At 42.6% G+C, this 25,307-nt stretch overlaps 2 protein-coding genes across 2 annotated transcripts in view; one reads left to right on the top strand and one right to left on the bottom strand.

Annotated features, from left to right (window-relative positions):
* LOC138975492 (protein pelota-like) overlaps positions 1–9,181 on the bottom strand; it is a 40,650-nt gene extending 31,469 nt beyond the window's left edge. Inside the window, exons 1-4 of the mRNA XM_070348197.1 lie at positions 8,999–9,181; positions 6,305–6,397; positions 1,433–1,583; positions 581–671 (exon numbers count right to left, since the gene is read on the bottom strand). Coding sequence (XP_070204298.1) covers positions 581–671; positions 1,433–1,583; positions 6,305–6,397; positions 8,999–9,036 — 373 coding nt within the window. The 5' untranslated portion in view covers positions 9,037–9,181. The remainder of the gene's footprint in view (positions 1–580; positions 672–1,432; positions 1,584–6,304; positions 6,398–8,998) is intronic.
* A 186-nt stretch (positions 9,182–9,367) lies between these two features.
* The window catches only part of LOC138975486 (replication protein A 70 kDa DNA-binding subunit-like), a 31,534-nt gene continuing 15,594 nt past the window's right edge, over positions 9,368–25,307 (top strand). Inside the window, exons 1-8 of the mRNA XM_070348186.1 lie at positions 9,368–9,526; positions 15,451–15,501; positions 16,013–16,091; positions 20,034–20,142; positions 22,422–22,519; positions 23,021–23,065; positions 24,292–24,357; positions 25,138–25,264. Of these exons, the coding sequence (XP_070204287.1) occupies positions 9,497–9,526; positions 15,451–15,501; positions 16,013–16,091; positions 20,034–20,142; positions 22,422–22,519; positions 23,021–23,065; positions 24,292–24,357; positions 25,138–25,264 (605 nt within the window). The 5' untranslated portion in view covers positions 9,368–9,496. The remainder of the gene's footprint in view (positions 9,527–15,450; positions 15,502–16,012; positions 16,092–20,033; positions 20,143–22,421; positions 22,520–23,020; positions 23,066–24,291; positions 24,358–25,137; positions 25,265–25,307) is intronic.

Raw genomic sequence — 25,307 nt, 5'->3', positions numbered from 1 at the left:
ACAAGGACACGACTGCCAACTAGTCTCGGCGCGCTCAAAATAATAATGACCGAGACTGTCAGTACTTCCTTCGCGTGACGTCTAACCCTCTTACGTCATAATGTGACGTCAATGTAATGTGACGTCTTCAAATGTTAGAGTTTCTACCACAGACATACACACGCACAGACGCACGCACGCACGCACAGACAGACAAAGTTACGATCGCATAGGCTACACTTACGTGAGCCAACAACCTATTGAGAATGAGATTCATTCACAAAGTGTTTGCACTACTGTTGTTGCATGAAGATTGTTGGTCGGTGATGAAGTTTCCCAATGCAACGTTTCAAATCAAACGACAAGTTTACTTCAAGTATAACTGGAATTAGCTTTTTTGCTATTATGTATCTCCTGCAACTGAATTTGTTAAGCTGTTTTTGATGCAAAGACACGTTATAAGCACCCACAGCAAATAGTATCAGCTTGCTGATCATGACAGAAACTGACAGACAGACAAGTATTCCCACAGGCAGACTGACAGACAGACATCCACATGTATACAAACACACCCACAGGGATAATCTTTTTTTGTACAAACCTATTCGTTGCAGCGAGACGCTGTCCCATTCATGCTTGGCTAGCGTAAATGGCCGATTCAGCTCTAGATCTAGTGTGTGGTATGCTCCAAGCTGCACAAAATCACTGCTGTTAGTTCAGCAGATAAAGTTGGCCAATTAAACAGCTCTTAACAAAAAACAAGGTCGATTACACAAACGAAGACATGTCCCCATGACCCTCTCTTCCAAGGTGAGATCTGTCATAAAAAGCAAAGCAAAGTCATTTATTGGGCATGTCTCCCGAGAAGCTTGTAAAGAGGTTTGAGAACAAAGCTTGTGTCGGTTACTTCAATCAATCAATCAATCAATATCAGGCTTATATCGCACGTATTCCGTGGGTACAGTTCTAAGCGCAGGGATTTTTTGATTTTTTTCATTTTTATTTTATTTTATGCAATTTATATCGCGCACATAGTCATATGGTTACTTCATCATACCAGCAGTAGAAAATCCCTTTCAAGGTCATCGGCATCGCAAGGCTGTGCATGTATCGGTATCATATCTCATCCACGGGTCAATGTCCAGCAGCCAGTATGTATGAGGGTCTGATATCTTACATGCCCCAAAATCGGCGTATGCTGCCTGAATGGCGGGATAATAACGGTCATACACGTAAAAATCCACTCGTGCCAAAAACATGAGTGAACGTGGGAGTCTAAGCCCATGAACGAAGAAGAAGAAGTGGAAGATATCTTATTGCACGCTAAATTTGGATTAATTTACAATAACTCTCAATTACCACGAAGTCCATAAATCTTCTTTGGTGAGTTTTGGATTGTTTCAGGTAAGCAGATATCTTCGTCTTGTCGTCACTGTTACTCACCAACCCTTACCTTCACATACTGGTTTTCACAGACGTTGCGACCTTTGACCCTCAGTACACAAGCCTGCGTGTCAAAGTCAATGGTCTCGACCTTGATGGTGAGAGTTGTCCGCACTTTGCTGGCGTTCACACTGCCTGTTGCTGATTCTGTCGTCACTTTCCTACAACCACAAGTCTGCCGTTAGTTATTTGCAAGAGAGAGTGGATCATGAGTATCATTTCTGTTTCTTATTTCTTTAAACAGACTATGTTTAGCAATATGTATTGGATTGGAAAAGAAGAGAAGTGAGAAAATAACCCTGGGAACATATGGAGTTAAAACAACATCATATCAAATGTATGCTTAAACATTTTATACAACAGATATGGCAGCCAAAAAAACTGACAACTTTATATTAGGCACACACACAAAAATAGTCTGTTTACGGTATCCCGACCGACCCTATTTTTTCGCGCGATGCTAGACTTTTGTTTTTGCATTTGGGAAGAAAAAAAAAATTAAATAAATAAAATTCAAACAAACAAAAAAAGTCTGTTTTTTGGCAAAATAACTTAAAAATATCTTTTTTGGGAGAATTTTTTTTTAAATCCCGACCTACCGACCCTATTTTTTTTGCCTATGTTACCGTAAACAGACTTTTTTTTGTTTGGCCTTAGCTCTGAAAGTGAAACTGACAATGACATTTAAATTTTAATCATATTCTGCTATCATATTCTGCTATTTCAGATTAATGATTAATCAATATATCTATAACTATATACGGCTTGTGTGTGTCCGTGTGTCAGTTTGCGATGCAAGGCCAAAGTTCTCGATGGATCTGCTTCAAATTTGGTGGGCATATTCAGGTAGACCCCGGACACAACCTGGTCGATGAGAATTTTGAAAACGTGCTCTCAGCGCGCAGCGCTGAACCGATTTTGGTTTTTCTGTTCATCTTCCCAGATCCATTTCCAGTAACTCTTCCTTATCTTCTCCAGTGTTTTGCGTTTATCTCCCTTCCTTCGTGTGGCGTCAATCCATATTCCCGTTACTATTTTTAGAAGGTCACTGTCCACAACGCTCAATCTATATTCCCGTTACTATTTTTAGAAGTTTTCCTTTGTGTGGCGTCAATCGCGTATGGTGCGCCTATTCGGCTCTACTTTTTCCCGGCGAAGCCGGCTACCCGGCGAAGCGGGTATTCATCTAGTATAACCTGTATTCATGCATATACTGTAACCTGTGTGCACCATGCATGTTTTTATTGTCTACACCAGCAGCTAGTAAGTAGTATTTATAATGTTTTACAATTGCAATGTATGGCATGTTGCTGGGTCTACACAAACCTGGGTTGTTTACTGATACTTTCTTGGTTAATTCTGCAGAAAGGAAGATATAATTCATGATATCAGTCACTGGAAAGAGAGAATGCTTTATGTCCTACAGGCTAAATATTTCGCCTCTTAAGGACAAGATATGGGTTTTATGAGTTTTACGCCCTCACGGCTTTTGACGAGATACACAAGTGTATGCGTGTTTAGGTGGTATTAACCATCTGCACTTAGGCCACACAAAAAAAGTTGTATGTTTCTGGTCACCTGACCCTACCTAGTTTTTTCCCGCCGACCCTACATTTTTTTAAATTGCATTTGTAAAAACAAAGAAAGAAAAAAAGCGTCAAAACGAAAGTAACAGACGGCAGACGACACAAGGGGGATAACCCCGCATCCCTTTTGTCTCATTTGTTTTGTACAGTGGAGTCCGGGTACAACGAATCTCAAGGGAGATACATTTTAGTTCGTTATATCAGTAATTCGTGGTAGAGTTTTCAACCCTAAATGGCCTCAAGACAAGTTTTCCCACTCACCTTCAAATGATCGTCCCATCGATCTTTCCTTGGAGAGTACAATCTCTGCATGCTTCATAATATAATCCATAGAGAGGCATAGTTCAAATGTTCACTTTACTGTAATTTTAGAGTAAAATTTAAAAAGTCGTGTAAAAGCATGTACGGTATTTTCCGGGTCATAAGGCGGGACTTTTTTCCTCGAGTGTATCAAAATAGAAACAAGAAGGGCAAAGCCCATACGACTCACATGCTTGACCTTGACCTTTACCTTCAGGGTCAAGGTCAAATAACTAAACCTAGCAATGACATCATACACTAAGAACTGCTTTACACATTTTTCCTACCAAAATACATGTGACCTTGACCCAAGGTCAAGGTCATCCAACACAAAGCTGTTAATTCAAGATATAGGAAGTACAATGGTGCTTATTGGCTCTTTCTACCATGAGATATGGTCATTTTTAGTGGTTCACGAATCACTACCTTATTTTGGTCACATTTCATAAGGGTCAAAGTGACCTTGACCTTGATCATATGGGACCAAATGTGTCTCATGATGAAAGCATAACATGTGCCCCACATAATTTTTAAGTTTGAAACAGTTATCTTCCATAGTTCAGGGTCAAGGTCACTTCAAAATATGTATACAATCCAACTTTGAAGAGCTCCTGTGACCTTGACGCAAGGTAAACCAAACTGGTATCAAAAGATGGGGCTTACTTTGCCCTATATATCATATATAAGTGAGGTATTGAATCTCAAAAACTTCAGAGAAAATGGGAAAAATGTGAAAAATAGCTGTTTTTTAGACAACATTTATGGCCCCTGCGACCTTGACCTTGAAGCAAGGTCAAGATGCTATGTATGTTTTTTGGGGCCTTGTCATCATACACCATCTTGCCAAATTTGGTACTGATAGACTGAATAGTGTCCAAGAAATATCCAACGTTAAAGTTTTCCGGACAGACGTCCGGACGGACGGACGTCCGGACGGACGGACGACTCGGGTGAGTACATAGACTCACTTTTGCTTCGCAAGTGAGTCAAAAAAATCAAAGAGACCGCCTGCGTACCAGTCAAACAACTTGTGATAATGCATGTTTCAGCTGAGACATCAAATTCAAAGAGACCGCCCCATAGATTAAACTGTCACTGACCCCGGTGCAGGAAGTGTTTCCTCTCTCATATGACAGGGGAACCACCTCTCATAGCTAAAACTGGGTCATTGACCCCTGGGAAGAAGGTCAGTGTCTATAAAAAAACGCTCGCGCTGGACCCGAGTACTCTTCAGACATTCACACACATACACTCTCTCTCTCTCCCTCACTCCCTCCCTCTCTCTCTCTTTCTTTCTTACACACACACAAACACACACACCTGGGACAGGCTGATCTTTCTTAACCCAGTGTGGGATTTTCAGTGGGGCGACCACCCCCAACCCAGCGCGTCCCCGGGTGGCGGATAGGGGAACGGTCTTCAGATATGGAGATCAGCCGCTTGCGGCCGCGGACCAAACTGGCTCCGGGTGGGATCCCGGCAAATCCTCCCCCCTGTGCTCTCAGGGTAAAACGTACGGGCCATGAGCTAAGGGTGAGGTAACCCCGACAGAAAACCCCGAATGCTGAAGACGGAGGACCCGGGCCGCACGGCGCATTCTAACAAACCTCGGGTACACGCACTTACGCAAATGATGACACAATCAACCAGCACAGATGGAAATGGCGCTCGCCCATTGAGGACCCCCCAGGGTGGAGCAGCGTCGGGTCCCATGCCTCAAAGGGACCCAGCCCCAACTACTGGAGGTCCCTCCCGTCCGTCTTGTCACGCCAGGGGACGCGGGAGGAAAGTGACTGGCACCGCCACAACCAGGAAGAAACCCAGTCAGCAGCTCACATGAACCGAAAGTTCAAGCTGGCGCCATCACCAACCTGTGCCTGCGGTCAAGAAGACCAAACAGCGGAACACATCTTACAGCGATGTCCCTTACTAGATGAGGAACGAAAAGAAGTGTGGCCGTCACCAACTCCCTTGCAGACCAAACTATACGGCAGTCGACAGGAGTTGGAGAAAACGACAACATTTATCACCAGTGCTGGACTGATTGTGTAACCTCTGCGAACGCCAAGAAGAAGAAGAAGAGAAGACACACACACACACACACACACCACACACACACGAGTACAGACTCATGCACGCGCACACACACACACACACACACACACAAAAACACACACACACACAGTAACACTAACACATGTGCACAAAATGAACACACACACACACACCGCGCGAGAGAAAAAGACTACAGGGAGGCATTGACGTCAAAGACTTTCGACCGTGACGTAATTACGTCACTATTCTTGGTTTACAGTACCATTCGGCGGCTTTGCTACGAGTATGCCATAGTCTTGGTTGGCCGATACCTTGCACCGTTCGTTGTAGCCTTGTGACTTTTAGAGACAAAACTGCTCTGGGGGGATGAAAACGTGTTTGTTATAAGAGGGGTTCGTTATGCAAATGAGTTCAAAAGGTTCGTTGTAGCCCAAAAGTAACAAGTAAGAAATAGAAGGCTTTCTGCCGGGAAATCAATGGCAGTTCGTTAAAAGCGGGATTTCGTTATAGCCAGGTTCGTTATAGCTGGACTCCACTGTAATGTGTTGTCTTTCTCTTTGTATAGTAAGTCCAGTCTCTTTGCGTCACTGTATAGTTATTTTCTACCCTGACCAAAAAACAAAAAAACAAAACAAAACAAATAAATCCCTACCTACCTACCCTATGTTTAGTAGCCTTTTTTTGTGTTGCCTTCTGGCAGAATGACCAAGATCTTTTACGTGCCATTGTGGTGACACGGGGGGGGGGGGGGGGGGGGGGGGTGGGTGGGATATGGCTTCCGTCTCTGGGTCTGCACATGGAGTTGACCCGTGGCCGTCCCGGCCCAAATTCGAACCTGCGATCTTCCGATCACAAGTCAAGTGCTCTACCAACTGAGCTACCGCGCCCCCATCAGTCACCTTTACACCACAGTCACAGCTATGTGTGTTAACTTAATTTACCTGATTGTTGTGGAGCGCAGGGTGTCCCCAACAGTGACTATGTTGTAGGCATGCCACATGTCCTCTGCCTCCTCAGCAATCAGGGTCACAGACCTGTGGACATTATAAGATGTTTGATGGGGTGTTGACAGACCAGCTTTTTTGTCGGTCCGAGGGGGAGCATATCGTCTTTTGTTTCATATTTATTGACCAAGGCCGAAGGCCGCGGTCAATAAATATGAAACAAAAGTCGATATGCCCCCCGAGGACCGACAAAAAAGCTAGTCTGGCAACAAACCATCAAACATCGTTTTTGTCATCATTTTGGTGGTTCAACATTAAGTGAAAAATCAACACAGGGAGCCATGGTTTGACACGCGAGTTCTGTTATTATAATGCATGTTCGGGGCCCCAGCACGTTGTTCAAAGCTGGCGTGCGAAAGCAACTTACTGTGTGTGATTTGAGTTTATAATGTTGAGACAAGTATGTCAGGTTTGAGGATGCGAAGTTCTGTAGGTTCCGACTACAGAGTGGTGTGTGAAACCAACAGTAAGCGCCTTTGAGACGATAGTGCCCACATGTTGCATTCGAGCGATGGGATTGTCGTATTTCAAACGAGGTGATTTGCTTGCACAGTCAGCGTTGACCATCTCACAACAGATCTGTTATGTGGATTATCGTGCGACGTTCGAGTCGGGGGCAAGGAATCGCAGGAAGCAAAGATGAGTCTTTTTCCATTGTCACCTTTCTTTCCGGTTGTTGGTGCATATAATATTGTGCGGACAAAATGATGCGACGGCGAGTGTTTTTTGCCTCCAAGATTTTGTGGTGTGGGTATTGTTTTGCTCGTTTCATACCCACACCAAAACCTGAAACACACCCCACCCCACCCTCCCCCTCCCTCACAATCAGTCCATGAACACAAACACTGACACACACAAATTAATGATCAAGTTACCCCCCCCCCCCCCAGCCCTTCACTTGCACACCTGCAACGCAGACGATCATATTATTGATTAAATATTCATATAGGTCAGTGTTGGTTTTTTTGTTCGTGTTTGTGTTATTGCAGAATGGGTTTTCTCTTATTGCTACACTTGTCTCTTCATTACATTTCACCATCGCCCTACCACCCTGCCCCTCTCGGTATTCCACCCCTCGGTTTTCAGTGGTAAATATTAGTAATCGAATATTGAAGCTACGTTGAATCAAAGGTCACAGAAGATTTGCATCGTGCAGCACCTGCACGAATTGGGTCAAAGGACACAAACGATTTGCGTCGTGCCGCGAAGGAAAGATAATCGCGATCTTGTTTCTCATTGCCTCTCTGTTTTTCATTAGACTTGTCATTCTGCTTGCTCGGCTTTGTCAGATGTCTTCATTTCTTGTTGCTATGTTCTTTGCTTTTTTATCATTATTTTTTTATTTGCGCTTAGTTTATCGATACAACGTCTTGTGCACGGGTCAAAATGTGTGTGTCAGGGGTCAATTGGTTTGACTTAAAACTTGACGTTCGTGTTTCTCCAAAGAGATACACGCACTCCATGACATTGTGAGAAGATAAAACATATCGATAGGTTTCATTTGTTTGCGATAAAGCATAAATGTATGACCTTTGATGAGGTAGTTTTGTTTTTTGTTTACATTTGCCAGTTCGTATTTGGAACTTGGCGAAGCAGTGTCGTCTGTTTAGGTCTGGGGAAACACCAATGAAAAGAGCCGAAGAATCCTCGAGCGTTTCTATTGGGTTTGCTTTTGATTATCCATGTAATAGGGCTTCCTGCAACTATGGTAACCGGGGATTTATTCCCCGGGGAACATGAGATTTATTTCCCAGGTGCTTGTGAATGAAAACTCGTGAAAATGATGACAATTTTTTTTATCCATGCATGAGTGTCAAAGGGTGAACTTATTTTACCTTGAGTAAATTTTTATACTAAATACTAAAGTTTTGCTGTAAATTCTTTGAAAGTGCTAAGCTTACTCAAGTTTGATTCTGTTTGCAAAACAAACACCTTGTGTGTACATGTGTGCGCGTGTGTGAGAGAGAGAGAGAGAGAGAGAGAGAGAGAGAGAGAGAGAGAGAGATATACTATATATATATAGAGAGAGAGAGAGATAATTATCACACACAGAGATAAGATAAGATAATGTTTAACTTATGAGGCAAATCATATAAGCAATTGCAGCTTTTTTACAATCAGCCCTCACCCGTGAGGGAACAATGGTAACAACTAACTCAATAAAAGAGAGAGAGAGAGAGAGAGAGAGAGAGAGAGAGAGAGAGAGAGAGAGAGAGAGAGAGAGAGAGAGAATCATTCATTCATAAGCAGTTTCTTTGGAGGTGGAATAACAATGAACAGCCACAGATCATGCAGGTGGTGTTCATAGATTATTTTTCAATACCAAAGAAACGAAAACATACTTTGAATAGATTCAATTCAGAAATCAACAAAAGTGAGATGTGTAGACTACACTCTGGATCTGGATCTGGATGTAGTACATTGCAGTAGCCAATAATGGCTGTCGTCGCAATGGGCGAGAGAGCGCAGCGTGACGGAGTTTAAAAACTTTCTATACATGCATGCCCTTCCAGGTTGGTGGTGTCAACTGCTGGAATTTGGGCAGTGTTTAAAAGCAGGATAAAAACACCTGGCGGTGCGCCTATGGTGGTGGGGTCCTATATGGGACACATGAACCATCTGTCATCTTACCCTGCTCCCTTGTCGATATATTTGCTCACAAGCTTCATTTTCTCTTTATTGGTCTTCTTGATTTAATTCCCGGCACTTGGTAGACATCACATGAAGTACGTGTTTCACCGCTGTCTCATTGTCCACAGATTGAGATTGCGTGTAACTGACGCCATCCATATTGAAAAGGGACGTTACTCGCACGTTACTATATAAGGAAAAATAGTTTTTGTTCTAGCATCTCCATATTCTTCACTTGATCAAATATTTTTGTTTATCAAATACTTATTTACTCAGATGAAGCCTAAAATGTGCACTGACGGCGCTGCGAAGCATACTTATCTGGAAAGTCACTGATAAGAGAGTATTCTACTTTCGCTTCTCCTACCGGATATGATGGCGGGCGCATGCGTTCAACCCTACAGATAAGAAGTAAACGCGCCAAGTTGTGTGGAACCACCACCAGAAGAAAGTGATCGTCTATTATCATCATCGAAGCCTTCAACGACAGACATAAAAATGGCTACACTTACTGCGGGAGCGCTTGGGGTAAGGCTCGACTTTACTATAAAACATATAGCTGTTTCGTAGGAATGTACATCTCACACTTTATTAGGATGATGATTCAGTTCACTGTGATTGTCAGGAACTGAGTAAGTTGCAGGATTTTGTAATGTACAGGCTTGGAAATTGTCCGCCGAAAGGCAAATTTCCGCCGAATTTTTTTTTGTGTTCCTGGCAAGCTTGGAGCTTAGATGGCACCAAATTGCACCATTTGTGTTCTTTGGAGAGAAAAAAATTCCGGGGGGGGGGGCATGCCCCCGAACCCCCCTACTTACAAATGTTCAGCCTTTTATACTTTTTTCAATTCCCATGCCTGAATGTATGACTATGACTGTTCAAGTTCAACAGTCTTGCAAGTTTGGGTGAAAATGTATGGACCCTTCATATTCTGGTACCCATGTAACAGCTTTCCCCCTCATTCACTATTCAGCTTTCTGATTTGATATTTACTCAGACTGAAAAGGTTTTTTTCTTAAATTAAAGAAGTACACTTATTTAAGGAAGAGACACATGTCACTTGTTAGTTTCTTGCAAGTGTGGAGAAAAGTGCATACACCTACGTTTTTTTTGTGTATCTGCCAGTGCATAAATAGGTCGACAACTTGTGTGCTCCCGAAATGGGTTTTTCCTCTTTCTCTTAGCTTGGGTGCCAAGCGGTTAATTGCTTACACACCTGTGGCACTGCCCCCAGCTTGACCTGACCTGAAGGGCAGGCTGGCCACCACAGTTGCTCTGGGCCCCAAACCCCCCCCCCCCCCCCCCCCCCTTTTTTTTTTGCTCTTAGACTCTCTGTCAGTGCACATGCAGTGCTGAGGTCGGCTAGATGGGCCTGGAAGAGCAGACTCACTGACCGTGGCATGGTCTTTGTTCTAGCCCTCCACCCTTCCCCCCCCCCCCCCTTTTTCCGCCCCTCCCCCAGATAAGGGACCGAAATGGCTGAGCTGGCAACTCAGGTAGTTGTACGGTACAGAGTGACAAACATTTGAGTTTTTGAATATCCCTACCCTTTCAAATAACGTTTTAATCACCTCGTTTTTGGATGCAACGCATTTTTTCTCCCCTTCCTTTAGGTTGCTGAGATTAGAGTTAATGTTTCCCGCTTCTACACACATACATACACATGCACGCACACCCTCTCTCTCTCTCTTGCTCATTTCTTTTATTTTTCACCCTTTTCCTTGATATTCCTTTTATTCATATATTAAATACATGTACCCATTTGTTCAGTAGAATACATGTTGGCTTCACGTTAATCAGATATACTGATGATGTGCAAAGAGAATGAACTGTGTGTGTACAAGTGGGTTGTTTTTTTGGTTACGGCAGTGACCGTGCATGTATTGAGCATGAGTTGTTTTTGCCGGTTGGTTTTATTGGCAGAGATTTGCCATTGGATACGAACATCTTGTGTATGTTTTGTGTGAGAGAGAGAAAGTAGGTCATTTTAATCCGGCAACTTTTGTGCAGCCAAAACTCTATTCCTTAGTGAAACTCCGGTACCGAGCGAGTTAATTACTTTCACATGTGGTGCCGAGGCGAGCTTGGCTGGCCCTGGGAAGCGACTGACCATGGAGGGTTCTAGTCCCCCCTCCCGCGACTGGACTTTACCCCCCACGTAGCTGTAGGAAATGATTGAGTTGAAGATTTTAGAATCTTCTTTGCCCCACCTTTCTTGTAATGTTTTGATTACATCGTTTTTGGATACAACACATAAAGTCCCTTTTTGTTTTAGGACCATCTTGGTTGAGTTTTAGTACTTTTACAATCAGTTTTTAATATGAAGGTTTACTGAAGAGGGGCGTGTTCTTTTTACCCTCTCTTTCGTTTGGCTGATTACTAGGCTTGGCGTTTTCTGCTGCTATATATATTCACAAACGCGTACTCTCTCTCTCCCTATTTTAGTTTGCCATTCTTTTCCTCGGTATCCCTTTCATTCGTATATTCAATACATGTATTCATTTATTCGGCCGAATGTAGGCGCTAGGTTAATCGTATATGTGGCTTATGCGAATGTATAAAGACAGATGAAACCGGTGTGTGCCGACGTTTTTTTTGTTATGGCAATGGCCGTTGTTGCTTTGAGCACGCAGCATTTTTTTTTTTTTTTAATGGGCATGGATTTGCCGCTTGATATGGACGTCTAGCGTATGTTTTGCATGTTAAAGGAGAAGTATTTTTGGGTGTAACATAATTGCTCAGTCTTTAAAAGACAGGGTGTAATTGGAAGTTTTGCAGTTCGTCTGCGTTTTTGTCTACCTACAAGTGTTTGGTATCTACAGATGCGTTGTAAGGTTTGTCGTTTGATGACATATGTATGTACATCATTTTTTATGTGGGTTTTCTTAACAGAAGAGCTTTTGTGTATATTTGAGGAGTTTAGCTTCAGTTGATAAGGAGGCTGGCAGCAGGCTCGGGCCCCTCCATCTCCCCTCCCCTTTGCTCCCGCGCTGCCAGAGCGAGATTCTCATTGGTCTCGCTAGGGTGACGTGGGAGGAAGCCCCGTTAGCTATAAAAGCCGCTGTCCTCATGAGGTCGGGGGGAGTGCATCAAGCCAGGCGAATAGCGAGGGAGTTTGCGCAAATGCTTGGTGCCTCTCCCCTGGAGAAGATACATTGAGCTGGGTTAAAGGTACAGGAATCTTTCCTTATGCTTGTGGTTTTGATGGTATGTGTGCCTTAGTGCCTGACCTGACAGACCACGTCCTCGATACGCAACTCTTGTCCCACTGGCAATATTGAGCAGTGCGCGCTGTTTACTCGGTTACCACAAGGCTTATTAGACTAGAGTAGTGCGCGCTACTCTAAGGTTACCAACAAGCAGTGATCGAGTGGCGTCACTCGATTTTGTCCAGGCCCCGAACCCCTGCCCGATTTTTCATCCAGATTAGGACTTAGGTTTTGTTTTCAAAGAGTAAGATCACTAGGGTTCCTACGGGTCATGCCCGATTTTTCGGTAGGTTAAAGACTCAGATTTAGTTAAGGGAATGCCAACCTAGATTCTTACAGATATATTTTCTATGGAAGAACTCACATAGCCCACGTATGTTTTTGAGTCACTTGAGAAAAAGTGACTCTATGTAATCGGTCAGTGTTAGTCTGTCCGGCCGGCCGGCCGTCCGTAGACACCACCTTAACGTTGGACTTTTCTCGGAAACTATCAAAGCGATCGGGCTCATATTTTGTTTAGTCGTGACCTCCAATGACCTCTACACTTTAACGATGGTTTCGTTGACCTTTGACCTTTTTCAAGGTCACAGGTCAGCGTCAAAGGAAAAATTAGACATTTTATATCTTTTCTCGGAAACTATCAAAGCGATCGGGCTCATATTTTGTTTAGTCGTGACCTCCAATGACCTCTACACTTTAACGATGGTTTCGTTGACCTTTGACCTTTTTCAAGGTCACAGGTCAGCGTCAAAGGAAAAATTAGACATTTTATATCTTTGACAAAGTTCATCGGATGTGATTGAAACTTTGTAGGATTATTCTTTACATCAAAGTATTTACATCTGTAGCCTTTTACGAACGTTATCAGAAAAACAAGGGAGATAACTAGCCTTTTCTGTTTGGCAACACACAACTTAACGTTGGGCTTTTCTCGGAAACTATAAAAGTGACCGGGCTCAAATTTTATGTGAACGTGACTCATTGTGTTGTGAATAGCAATTTCTTCCTGTCCATCTGATGCCTCATATAATATTCAGAACTGCGAAAGTGACTCGATCGAGCGTTTGCTCTTCTTGTCTTGATTGTTTTTGTCGGAATACAATTTGGAATCTTATAACGCTCTTGTTGACTTTACATTTTGTTGTCAGAAGTGTTTCATTCGTCTGTTCGTCTGGTGTGTGTGGTTTGAATGCCATCCTGACAAATGCCTTTTAAAAACACACGCACGGTAACATCTTTGATACAGACAGTTAATGTTTCCGTGAAGCTACCACCGCTCGGCTTTACACAAGTGAAGGAAGTTGGTGGTGACATGTAAGAGATTTCACCCCAAAATGTCTTCGAAAACGTGAACTGAGTTTTGTATGGCCATGTTGGGTTTGATGCGTGCATGCCTGGTTTTCTCCTGTTGACGGGTGTCGGCACAGAAGGTCTGCCCGCTGTCCTCAGCCAACATGCTCCGTCTTCGCGGCAGCTCAGATTTTTTTTATCGAGGTTCTCTCCTCTAGATCCGCCGTGTTTCGCCTAGGGGCTTGCGCTGCCTAGTTGATAGGGTCACCTCGTAGAGGATGTGGTCATAGACCACGCACGGTCGGTCTTGGGATAGGGAAACGTTATGCTAGTCTGGAGGGATTACGCCACAATGGCCACCTCGCGAAGACCCAGGGTCCTAGACTAGGGAGGTTCAAGGGGGAGCACCGGAAGGGCTACCCCTCTACCCGCACCTCCAGCACAATCCCTTCCCCTGGTAGCTTCATCCCCAAGGAGGAAACAGCTACCTGCAACACCCTGGAACTGAGTGTTTTCCTGAATGAGAAGGGAAAGATTTTACTTTTTTACGTTGAACTTGAAGCAAATTTTTACGGTTAGGCCAAAAAAAATAATAGGTGTGGTTACGGTAACATAGCCCCAAAAAATAGGGTAGGAAGGTAGGCAATCACTTTTTTTGTTTTAAACTTTTTTTTCTAATGTGTACAAATTAAACCTACTTGACAGGGAAATAAGTGTGCGACTCGGGCGCTTTCGCTTTCATTGCGTTTTCTGCACTCGTTTACTTGTTTTTTGGTGTGTTTTTTGACAAATGTAATAAAAAGTTATAGGGTCGGCCCCAAAAAATAGGGTAGGTCGGGTTACCGTAACCACACCTATTTTTTTTTTAGGCCTTATATAAACAAATTTGGTTGAACGAATTTGACCCCATGAATGTAAAGTACCTAAGCTCGATCATCAGTACTATGGAAGGGAGGGGTTTAATTTTCAGTGTCGAGTTTTTATTTTACAAAATCAACGAGGCCGAATCAGAAAGTGGAATTCCCTGCGCCCCCTGCTTGTGTATGAGACCATAACAGGTACTCTATGGGGTGTATAAGGTTGATTTTATGTTGATCGAAGCAAACTTTGTTTTGTTTTGTTTTTCCCGTCGTTCTTATACACCTGTTCCTTGTCCCGTTGTGCTCTCACACCGCCCCGTCCCTGCACTCACTGCTCCATCCACATCTGAATTTCGTTCCGCTGCCAGACTTACCGATTTTACAGACGCTCCCGGGGTCGCTGCGGTGGGCTACCCTCGGAAGATGACACTGCACTTCTGCTGAGTCACTTCCCGAGCTAACGGACGCAGCCCACTACCTACTATGCCCCCTACTAACGACATTCACTTAAGTCGCGGAGCCAGACTAAGTGAGCGTCCCCTCCAGAGAGCAGACCGCCACCACGTCCCTCCGTCGACCCCCCAGAACGTCACACGTTTAGTTTAAGACTGACAGCAGAACTACTATTCAGGGAAGGATCGAACAGGAACACTGAGACCAAGGTCACCATGAGAACTCCGGGCATGAAGGCCCACAAGAGCAAGGACAATTTATAGTTTTGGATGATTAATGAGATGAGGATGATTATAATGATGATGCTTTGGATTTCCAATTTTGGTTTGAGACTACGTGACAGGGCAGCACTCTACGCTTACTGTCATAATATATCCTGGCATCAACCAGGCCCGAGAACTGCCGCACCTGCGGTGTTGGTCAGGTAAACAGAACCTGAGCACCCTCAAAGTGGCCCGCAGCCCGATGCGTTAACCACTGCGCTACGGGGGCCAGTGATCGAAGCAAACTTAGTCTAAGTTATAACTCTTACTACCTTAGTAATATTTCTTAAATTAGTTTTAGACTATTAGTATTACAACTACAACTTGTAGTTGTACGAGCTGAACGCTTTTAAAAAAAAAAATTCTTTCTTCGGCAGAAAATGGTGAAGGATAGCCCACCAGGTTTGCAGGCTGTTCTTCAAGTTATTGTAAGTGTGTTAATTTATATCAATTATATCTCTCCCTCTCACTGTCTGTCTTCTTGAAGTTCTTCCTCGTCTTCTCTTACAGTTACAAGGGCTTAAACTACTGCCCCCTTTCAGAGATCTATGTATAAATTTAAATTACACTTATGGTGCTTGATCTCTTTGCAAGAGCTCTATGATCGTATGTAATAATGTGTTGTGTTCTTTTTGAAAATGTTACGTTATGCAGAGAGAAATTCCAATCAATTTGATGGAAACAGAAGATTGTCCTGTCACAGTGCTTCCTGAACTTTCATTGAAAGCTGGATATGACGTCATCTAGGACATTTAAAACAAGAGAAAAACATTTCCTGGAATATCATCTGGAAGTAGTTGTATGTAAAGTTTCATGAAGATCTGTCAAGTAGTTTTCTGAGATGATTACAGCAACAAAAACCTATGTGTGGGACTGAAGACAACACTGCTTATTATGGAATTGTCATTAAGTTAACTTATTTTCTTTTTTTGTTTTCAGAACTTGAAAAAGATTGCAGCAAATGGAGCCAACGACCGCTACAGGCTGCTTGTTTCTGACGGAGAAGCAACATATTCACGTAAGGAATTGTTTGGTGCTTTACACAATCACATCATGGGAAGTTTGAAATATTGAATTTTAGATAGAAGCTCAGAGGAGTCAGGGAAAGACGGAGAGAGAGAGTACCGGTACATGTATGTTTTAACAGCTATTGTGTTTTCAACGTAGCAATAGGGTCCGATATTTACTATTTAGACGAGACAAGTATAATGCCGTCGAAGACAAGTCGCATTATACTTGTTCGAGTCTAAATATCGGACCCTATTGCTACGCTGAAAATACAATAGCGATTATATAGCTGTTCTGACCTTGATTTGTTGTTCCAAACTTACAAAATGACAGTTTTTGCGTCGATGCGTTGATCTCAGGTTTTGATAGCAGACGCCGTTTCTTCTGCGCAGTTTTGCGCAGGCGCCACACTGACTTTGGAAAAAAACTCGATTTGACAACACAGCTGTTAAACAGCTTTTTATTAGTTCATTCGTATACAACAAAAAGAAGTTAGAGTTTTTTTTAATTTTGAACAAGACTACTTATGAAGAAGACCAAAATACAACATCAACGGAAAACGAGAAACAACTGAAGAACTAGGATGCAACAAGAGGAGGAGAAGAGAACAGCTAATCCGTACAACGCGAGCAGACGGCAGCGAAGTTTTCAGTTTGGGTGAATGGCATTTATACTTGTCTCGTCATGAAGCGAATTTTTCAACCTCAGGACTTTATAAACGACTACATGAATGTTAGTGCCATGGGTTGTACATCAATACTTCAGAGGGGAAGTGGGGTATTTAGTGTGGAGTTACGAAATAAGAAAAGCCGAATGCGAAAGTTTGTGTCAGTCGGCAACTGAGCTCACACAGGCACACAAAAACGGCTGTTCCGTTTTACTCCCCTGTTTGTACTTCATCTTTTGACTTTGGGCATTTTGTGTTGTTTAGGGAGAGAAAATAATTGGTTTAGTCCTGTTTCATCGGGAAGTTAGCAGAAAAGGGTATGCTATCGACATTTGTAAAGCTGAAAAACATTCCCGAGAAGAATTTCAAGTTGTCAGTGTATGCTGTTGTCGATTGAAACATCGTGTGGTACAAATGGGTAAACCAGAACCATGCGTTTTTGACTCACATGCGAAGCAAAAGTGAGTCTATGTCAGACCTGTTTACCAGTACGATTTGGGCGTATTTTGTATGCCAAATTATTATCGGTTCGCAAATACGCGACACACACACAAAATACGCCTACGGAAAAGTCTAGAATACGTGTTCCGGTGTTGGTGTGCTGATTACGGAATGGTACAACTGATACCGGTTTCGGTTGAAGGGAGATAAGCATGACAGCGATCGCGAGTCTTCAGCTGTGGAAACCTTGTTCAGTTGTTGGCACGTGCGATCGTCTGGACAATCGTGGCAAAATGAAGCGGAAAAATGTGCTAGTTTCGGTTGACTGTACCAAGTCTAAACAGCAGAAGCAGCAGATTTTCTTGGAGAAATATAAGAAAGAGCCAGGAATTGTGGAGTCTACTATGGGAAAAAGTTATGCACACTGCAAGTATTGTAAATCAGATTTCTCCGTTGCCCATGCTGGGAAATATGACATCGAACGACACAACTGCAGTTCCAAAACTCACCTGGACAAGGTTGCTGCAAAGAAATCCGCTGAAAGCTGCCAAGGAATTATGAAGTTCATTCCCGCAAAGCAAATCCTGCCAGAAGAAAAGGCTGTAGTCCGCACTGAAGCAATGTTTTCTGAGATGATTGTAAAAATGAACTTGCCACTGTCAACCGCAGATGTTATTTCACGAACTTTATCTTTTCATTATCAATCTGTTTGGAAGACAATGGTTATAATGCTATAAACTGACAGGTAAATAAAATTGTTTTATTCCTGTTGTATTCAGGGTTCCCACAGGTCATGGAAAACCTGGAAAGTCATGGAATTTGATTTTTAATTTTCCAGGCCTGGAAAGTCATGGAATTCCAATTCAAGTCATGGAAAGTCATGGAATTTAACAAAAATAAGAAAGAAAAAGAAGTTAACCTTTGAAATGACAGGACCAGCAAACATTACCGATAATCTGACTGCGTAGCAAATGCTTGACTTGCTTGTCGAAGAGACACTGCGTAGAAACTGACTCAAATTCAGTGCAAAGCAAGCCAGTGTCAAAACTGGCAGTGACAAGACGTAAAAAGTTTGCGTGTTCGGAAATGGCAACCTGTGGATCTAGTCATGGAAAATGTTATTGAGGCTCATGGAAAGTCATGGAAAAGTCATGGAATTTTGTTTCTAAAAACCAGTGGGGACCCTGTGTATTGGAAGGAGTTACATTCTGAAGGTGTTCACAAGACATGCTATTCTTACACAAACACGTTTGCACCCACGCGTACATTTTCCCTAGCCCATATGGTTTTGCTTGCAAAGTACACCAACTTTTTGAAAAATACACTCAACTTTGTGGGAAAGTACTCTTGCCTCGGGTTTGGGGTAAACAGGTCTGCTATGTACTCACCCGAGTCGTCCGTCCGGCCGGCCGGCCGGAAAACTTTAACGTTGGATATTTCTTGGACACTATTCAGTCTATCAGTACCAAATTTGGCAAGATGGTGTATGATGACAAGGCCCCCAAAAACATACATAGCATCTTGACCTTGCTTCAAGGTCAAGGTCGCAGGGGTCATAAATGTTGTCTAAAAAACAGCTATTTTTCACATTTTTCACATTTTCTCTGAAGTTTTTGAGATTGGATACCTCACCTATATATGATATATAGGGCAAAGTAAGCCCCATCTTTTGATACCAGTTTGGTTTACCTTGCTTCAAGGTCACAGGAGCTCTTCAAAGTTGGATTGTATACATATTTTGATGTGACCTTGACCCTGAACTATGGAAGATAACTGTTTCAAACTTAAAAATTATGTGGGGCACATGTTATGCTTTCATCATGAGACACATTTGGTCACATATGATCAAGGTCAAGGTCACTTTGACCCTTATGAAATGTGACCAAAATAAGGTAGTGAACCACTAAAAGTGACCATATCTCATGGTAGAAAGAGCCAATAAGCACCATTGTACTTCCTATGTCTTGAATTAACAGCTTTGTGTTGCATGACCTTGGATGACCTTGACCTTGGGTTAAGGTCACATGTATTTTGGTAGGAAAAATGTGTAAAGCAGTTCTTAGTGTATGATGTTATTGCTAGGTTTAGTTATTTGACCTTGACCCTGAAGGTCAAGGTCATGTAAAGGTCAAGGTCAAGCATGTGAGTCGTATGGGCTTTGCCCTTCTTGTTGTTATTGCCAATATGCTTTTGGATATTGGCAAAAATGGTCGACTTCCGTAGCATTATGCTTTGATGATCGGAAAAGGGATGTGTGAGACCATCCAATCACAGCCCCCGAATTCCCCCACGTGTCCATCAGAATAGCTATATATCAATATATTTTTAGATCACGGTACCCCTAAAAGTAAAATTTTAGGCTCAAAGGGACATTTCTTATGTGATCCTTTTTAACCATTCTTTGTTCAGTATTTGAGCGTTCTGTTCTGTTTATTTGGACTTGGATGGACAGTGACCAAATTACAAGAGTTTTCATAATTCATCTGAAGTGTCTGGGTGGGAGGGGAGTGTCTCACTGTCTGTAGTTCCGCTGACTGTGTCATTGTACACATGGTAAGTTTGAGTCTGTATTGCGTATTGTAAGCTAGTGAACTTTGTCTGTGTATAGTCTTTTTCAATACAGGGATTTCAACTTCCATACAAATTAAATGGTTTTATCCGTTTTGGTTTCTCTCACTCTAGTCTAAGCTTTTGTATACATGTATCTCAGTTTGCATTTTGAAGTCCAAGTTCAACGTACATGTATTATCATAGTATTTCATACTCATACTGTATTCTGGGTCTCATCATGTTTGTAAATGTTCAGCTGTGCAAGTTGTATCAGATGTGTCTTTTAATTTCCAGATGTGATGCTGGCTACACAGCTGAACACCATGATGGAGAACAATGAAATCGATGCCCTCTGTGTCATCCGAGTCAACAGATACCTGTGCAACACCATTCAGCAAGACAAGTATGTGTTTAAGGGCAAATATATACAGCAGTTCTTCTTACTGTACAGAAACTCATATACAGTGGAGACCATTTAGAAAGTCAAGGGGAATGCTTGTTTTCCTAGCCTATTTTTATGAGAGAGAGAGAGAACAAATCAGAGTTTTGAAGACCCTAAAATGGGCAATCCAAATTTTCGCGGATTTCCACGAAAGCCAAACAATTTTTTTGTTTTAATTATACCTGTAACTAACATGTTTTATACTTCTAGTTTAATCCAGGTGAGAGGGATAGAACACCTGGACCCCGGGGGTTATTTATTTCCTTGAAAGTCAGTCTCCCTGTTCAAATACTAGGTGTCTCTAGGTCTTTGTTATGAGTGTGGGGGGTTGTTTTTCAAGAGTTCTCTGATTCCACTCAGACTTCAACTCAACTCAACTCAACTCAAATTTTATTGGCTTCAATTTTCATAGAAGAATTTGTCTTGCGCTTGGGAGAAAGTAAGAGTATAACATATAAAAACAGCATTCATATCACATTTCATGTATCACACACAGTAATCACTAGTATAAGCCTACAATTATCACATTTGTACCTGTATCATACAGCAGTCCCTGCAATGTACGGCCCCCGGCGTGAGCGGACACCTGACATGTACGGACACATTTGCTCGGCACGGAGTGTTTTCCTTCTATATTTGCCCCCCCTTAAACGGACACCTGCAAAACGTGGACGCGGACACTCATTTTCGGTCCCAACAGCAGGTCATACCTCCAATGTACGGACAGACCATCGTCAAATTTTCACCACAACAAAATCGATAACAGAGCAGTCCGGCTCTTGGTACAAAGATCACAGCCGCAATGGCGTGACGACAGTCACTGGTAACTTGAGTGCACCTGTACCCATCAGGAGGGGGGGGGGGGGGGGGGGTAGTTTTGGTCAGGAGTGGAGTACATGCGAAGATGCCAACATGAAACTGCACTGTGCTCTTTATTCTTGTCTGTTGGACGTAAACAACAGAAACCACAGTCGATGAAGGTCCTGAGCGAAAGAGAGTGAAAAACCGGCCACAGTTCTCAGCATCGTGTGTCTGTGTGTAACCTCTTTCATTGACAAGATACTCTTGTTTCCCCTCAGCCTTGACCAGTGAGTCGGTTGCCTAATCTGTGAACCCTTCAATTGTCTTGCTTTGTCAAAAGTTACGACACAGTCAACTGGTTTTGCTCTGAGTGAACAGTTGGAGCTGACCTCTCTGGCCACAGCCCCAAACAGTACATGGCTGGAGGGAGTGAGAGAGAGAGGGAGGGAGGGGGAGGGGTAGCTGGCTAAACTCGGTGGGGTGTCCGGTGTCACTGCTTGTCAGCAGGAAGAGCATTGGAGAGAAATAGAGAGGTGTACTCTTCCACACAATTTCCAAGCATCAGTTGTCACGGCTTGGGGTAGGCATTTAGTGAGGAAGAGTGAGAGCTGTGTTATGTACAGTGTATTTCCGACTGAAGAGTGAAAAGTCACTGCCATGCCACATGATCGGCATGCAGTCAATAAAGCCAGACAAGATGAAAATAAATTACATGATTATGACATGCAGCTCTATCTGCTGCTATTTATTCAAACTGGTTTTCAAGCTTATTCTTGCAAAGCATCTGCACACGCTCCTCTGTGCTGTGTTTGTGTGGCTGCTTTCGTATGTCAGTGCATGGTGAGTGTGTTCACGGCCTTGAGGATTTATTTTATCTCTTCTTTTTAACACTTTTCAAACAAATCATTTTTACAGAACGTTTAAAGAAGTATTAGGAGTTTATTGTTATTGTTTAGTAGCCACAAGAATTGATTAGCATAGACTCAATCCTGTTGTTTGTGTGTCGCTGTGTGCGTGTATGGGGGAGGGGGTGGTGTGGTCACCCCTCCCGTGACCGGACACCTGCAATGTACGGACAGTTTTGCTATGGCCCAAGGGTGTCCGTTCATGAGAGGGACTGCTGTACATGCAAATAAATAGTATCACATTTCCACGTATCACACACAATATATACATTACATAACATACAGCAAGCTTCCATCTCCCGCGCCCCCCCCCCCCCCCCCCTCCCACACATACATATCCTCGCACGTGCGTCGACTCCATACAAATGACATCATCAGTCCATTAACTAAAATGCACAATGACTTAAAGTAATGTGTTTCTGTATTTGTATGGCGTAGTTTTTAAGTGAACCATATTTGTGCATTTCGTCCCTTTTTTTATGCAGAGGTGTGGCTGTGATGCAGGGTAATGGAAAACATGTTTTGTGTCCTCAGGCGTATCCTGATCCTTCTCGACCTTGAGGTGCTGAGGAAGGGGTCGGAGGTCAAGGAGAAGATCGGAAACCCAACTCAACTGAAGCTGGATGCGGCCGGTGAGTACATGCTTAATGGGAATTTTGTTTTGATTTATTTTTTTCTCTCGAAGAAAAATCATGGACATTCATCTCTTCATCAGTTCATGTGTTTACACGGAGGCCCCTCAAAAAGTAATTATGTGGTTACAGTAACCAGATAGTATAATATTATAAACAGAACATTTATATAGCCCTTCTGTGCAAGTACAACTTGAAACACTTTACAATGGCTCGGAAAAGGGATATTATACAGTATATATATACAAAAATAGTATTTGTCTGAAAGAAAGTCTATATGGGGGGAAAAAATACACACATTACAGCATTTAAACAAAATTTAAGTTTGAGATTGGAAAAAAAAAGTTTCTTTACCATAACCGTCTTTGATACTGTATAAGAAAGGGGTGCCCGTTTTATGTACTTGTAAGGAAGCTTAGTTACAATATATATATAGTTGGCTGTGTCGTTCGTTTACAATTGTTGTGATGTGGATGTATAGGTATGTCATTCTGTTTTCAGGCAGTGCACCTGCCCCACAGCAAGACCAACCACCACCTGTCCAAGGTAAAGGGCTTGCAGAAAACATTATCCTATATTTGACTATTTTTCTTTTTTTGTAGCACATGTTTTACTTTTAAGCATCAATGCAGAGAAAGTTTACTTGTTTGACATGGTACGATGGCCTAGTGGTTGATGTATCTATAGCACTGCAGTTTTTGTTTTCCTGGGTTTATTTCCCCACTAGGCTGGTAGAACAATTTCAAGTGTCTCAGTGTTAACTTTCTGTTAGTACCTTCCGAATCTTTGTATGCACAACATGTGCCGAAGATTATTTTGTAAATTCCAGAACTCAGTTTTAAGTCTTTAGCAAAACGGCTGCGAACAACACGAATCCTCGCAATCACCTTCCTTAGAAAGTGATATGGCAGGGAAGCCTACATTTACTTGGAAGAAGAATTTAACAGTGCTTTGTGTTCTTTTCTGTACCCCCCGCGGGTTAGGGGGAGTCCCATATTGGTTGGGACTAGAAAGAATTTACCCGATGCTACCCAGCATGTCGTAAGAGGCGACTAACGGTTCTGTTTCTTCTCTTCTTTTGTCTTATTTCTGCCTTACCAGTCCTTTCACCTATATTTCCTTCCAAGAAAACTCTCCATACTATTCCCTGCAGTTTTCCAATTCTTTTCTTGTTGTCTTATTTCTACCTGACTGGATCCATCACCTTTATTTCACTTACCAAAAGTCTTCTTTTCCACATCCTTATTTCTCTGCACCCCGCATGTCGTATGAGGCGACTAACGGATTCTGTTTCTCCTTTTACCCTTGTTAAGTGGTTCTTGTATAGAATATAGTCAATGTTTGTACAGATTTTAGTCAAGCAGTATGTAAGAAATGTTTAGTCCTTTGTACTGGAAACTTGCATTCTCCCAGTAAGGTCATATATTGTACTACGTTGCAAGCCCCTGGAGCAATTTTTTGATTAGTGCTTTTGTGAACAAGAAACACTTAACAAGTGGCTCTATCCCATCTCCCCCCTTTCCCTCGTCGCGATATAACCTTCGTGGTAGACGTTAAACACCAAATAAAGAAAGAAAGTTCTTTTCTGTGTTCCGATCCATGCTTCTGCTAGAATGTCAGTAACATCTTTAGGGCGAAGGCCGCAGTCCTCTGCAGTGACTCTGCCATTCCGGACAGCTTCTCACAGGCCTCATGTTGTGTTCTAAAGTATGAGCTTGCTTTGGCAGAATAACTTGTGTAATTTCATCATAGCTTCTGTTACTGTTGTGCAGAGACTTCATGCCGTGCAGCCCCTGCTCTTGCTCGCCCTCCGCTCAACCCTGCTCGCATTGCTGGAGGTACGGTTTAGAACCTTAATTCTAAGTGTACTGTCAACAGTCTTAAATCACAGATTACTTTCTGATGTGTTTTGATGTGTTGTGATATTTGTCACTTCTTGATTTTTTCTGCCATCCCAAATCAATGTCTGGCTTCTCCATCTTTGATGCTTGCACGTTCAAACAGACTTTGAATCTAAGATACTTATATTTTGAGTCTGTGCTACATTTAATGTGTTGTGCAATTAATAATAATAATAATAATATATGGGAGATTTATAGAGCGCTTTACATTCTCAAAGCGCTTTACAATGACAAACATACATAATACATACAAAGCAAAGCAAAAGCATGTGCAGCAGCATTCAGCACACAAGTGAACAACGAAACTCAAACACTACATCAATACAATCTGCAAGCATACTAACACAGGCAAAACATTCAAACATTCAAACACCTGATTCAAAAATGCACCATGTTGAAATAAAATTAATCGAAATATTGGGTGAAGAAGTGTGTTTTAAGGTTTGATTTGAAGGAACAGAATGTTTGGCAGTGTCGGATAGAGTAAGGGAGAGAGTTCCACGCAACGGCAGCAGAGTGGGAGAAGGCTCTCTGGCCGTGCTGTTTGCGACTAAAAGAAGATAGACGGAATATTCTAGTGTCTACAGAGGAGCGGAGGTTTAGATTCTGTGTTGGGTATGCTATGGATTTTGTGTCAAGGGTACATGTGTGAGAACCATCCTGTAGGCTACTATACTTGTTCTGTCTTATGCATCTCAAGCTTTTTCCCATTGGCAGGCAACAATGCCACATCACCTATGCAGTCGTCCAACAGTTTCGGTGCCAAAAGGCCACAAGCAGGGCCCGGCACCCCAGGTTCTGACCGCGTCCACAAAATTGCCACCCTTACTCCCTACCAAAACAGGTGAGCATTTTCTCAGACTTTCTGTTCATAACCTCTGTAAATT

The sequence above is a fragment of the Littorina saxatilis genome, linkage group LG9 (assembly GCF_037325665.1).
Source record: "Littorina saxatilis isolate snail1 linkage group LG9, US_GU_Lsax_2.0, whole genome shotgun sequence".
In the NCBI taxonomy this organism is placed as follows: Eukaryota; Metazoa; Mollusca; class Gastropoda; order Littorinimorpha; family Littorinidae; genus Littorina; species Littorina saxatilis.
Note: the sequence above shows the minus strand (reverse complement) of the source record. Positions and strands in the feature narration are given on the sequence as shown.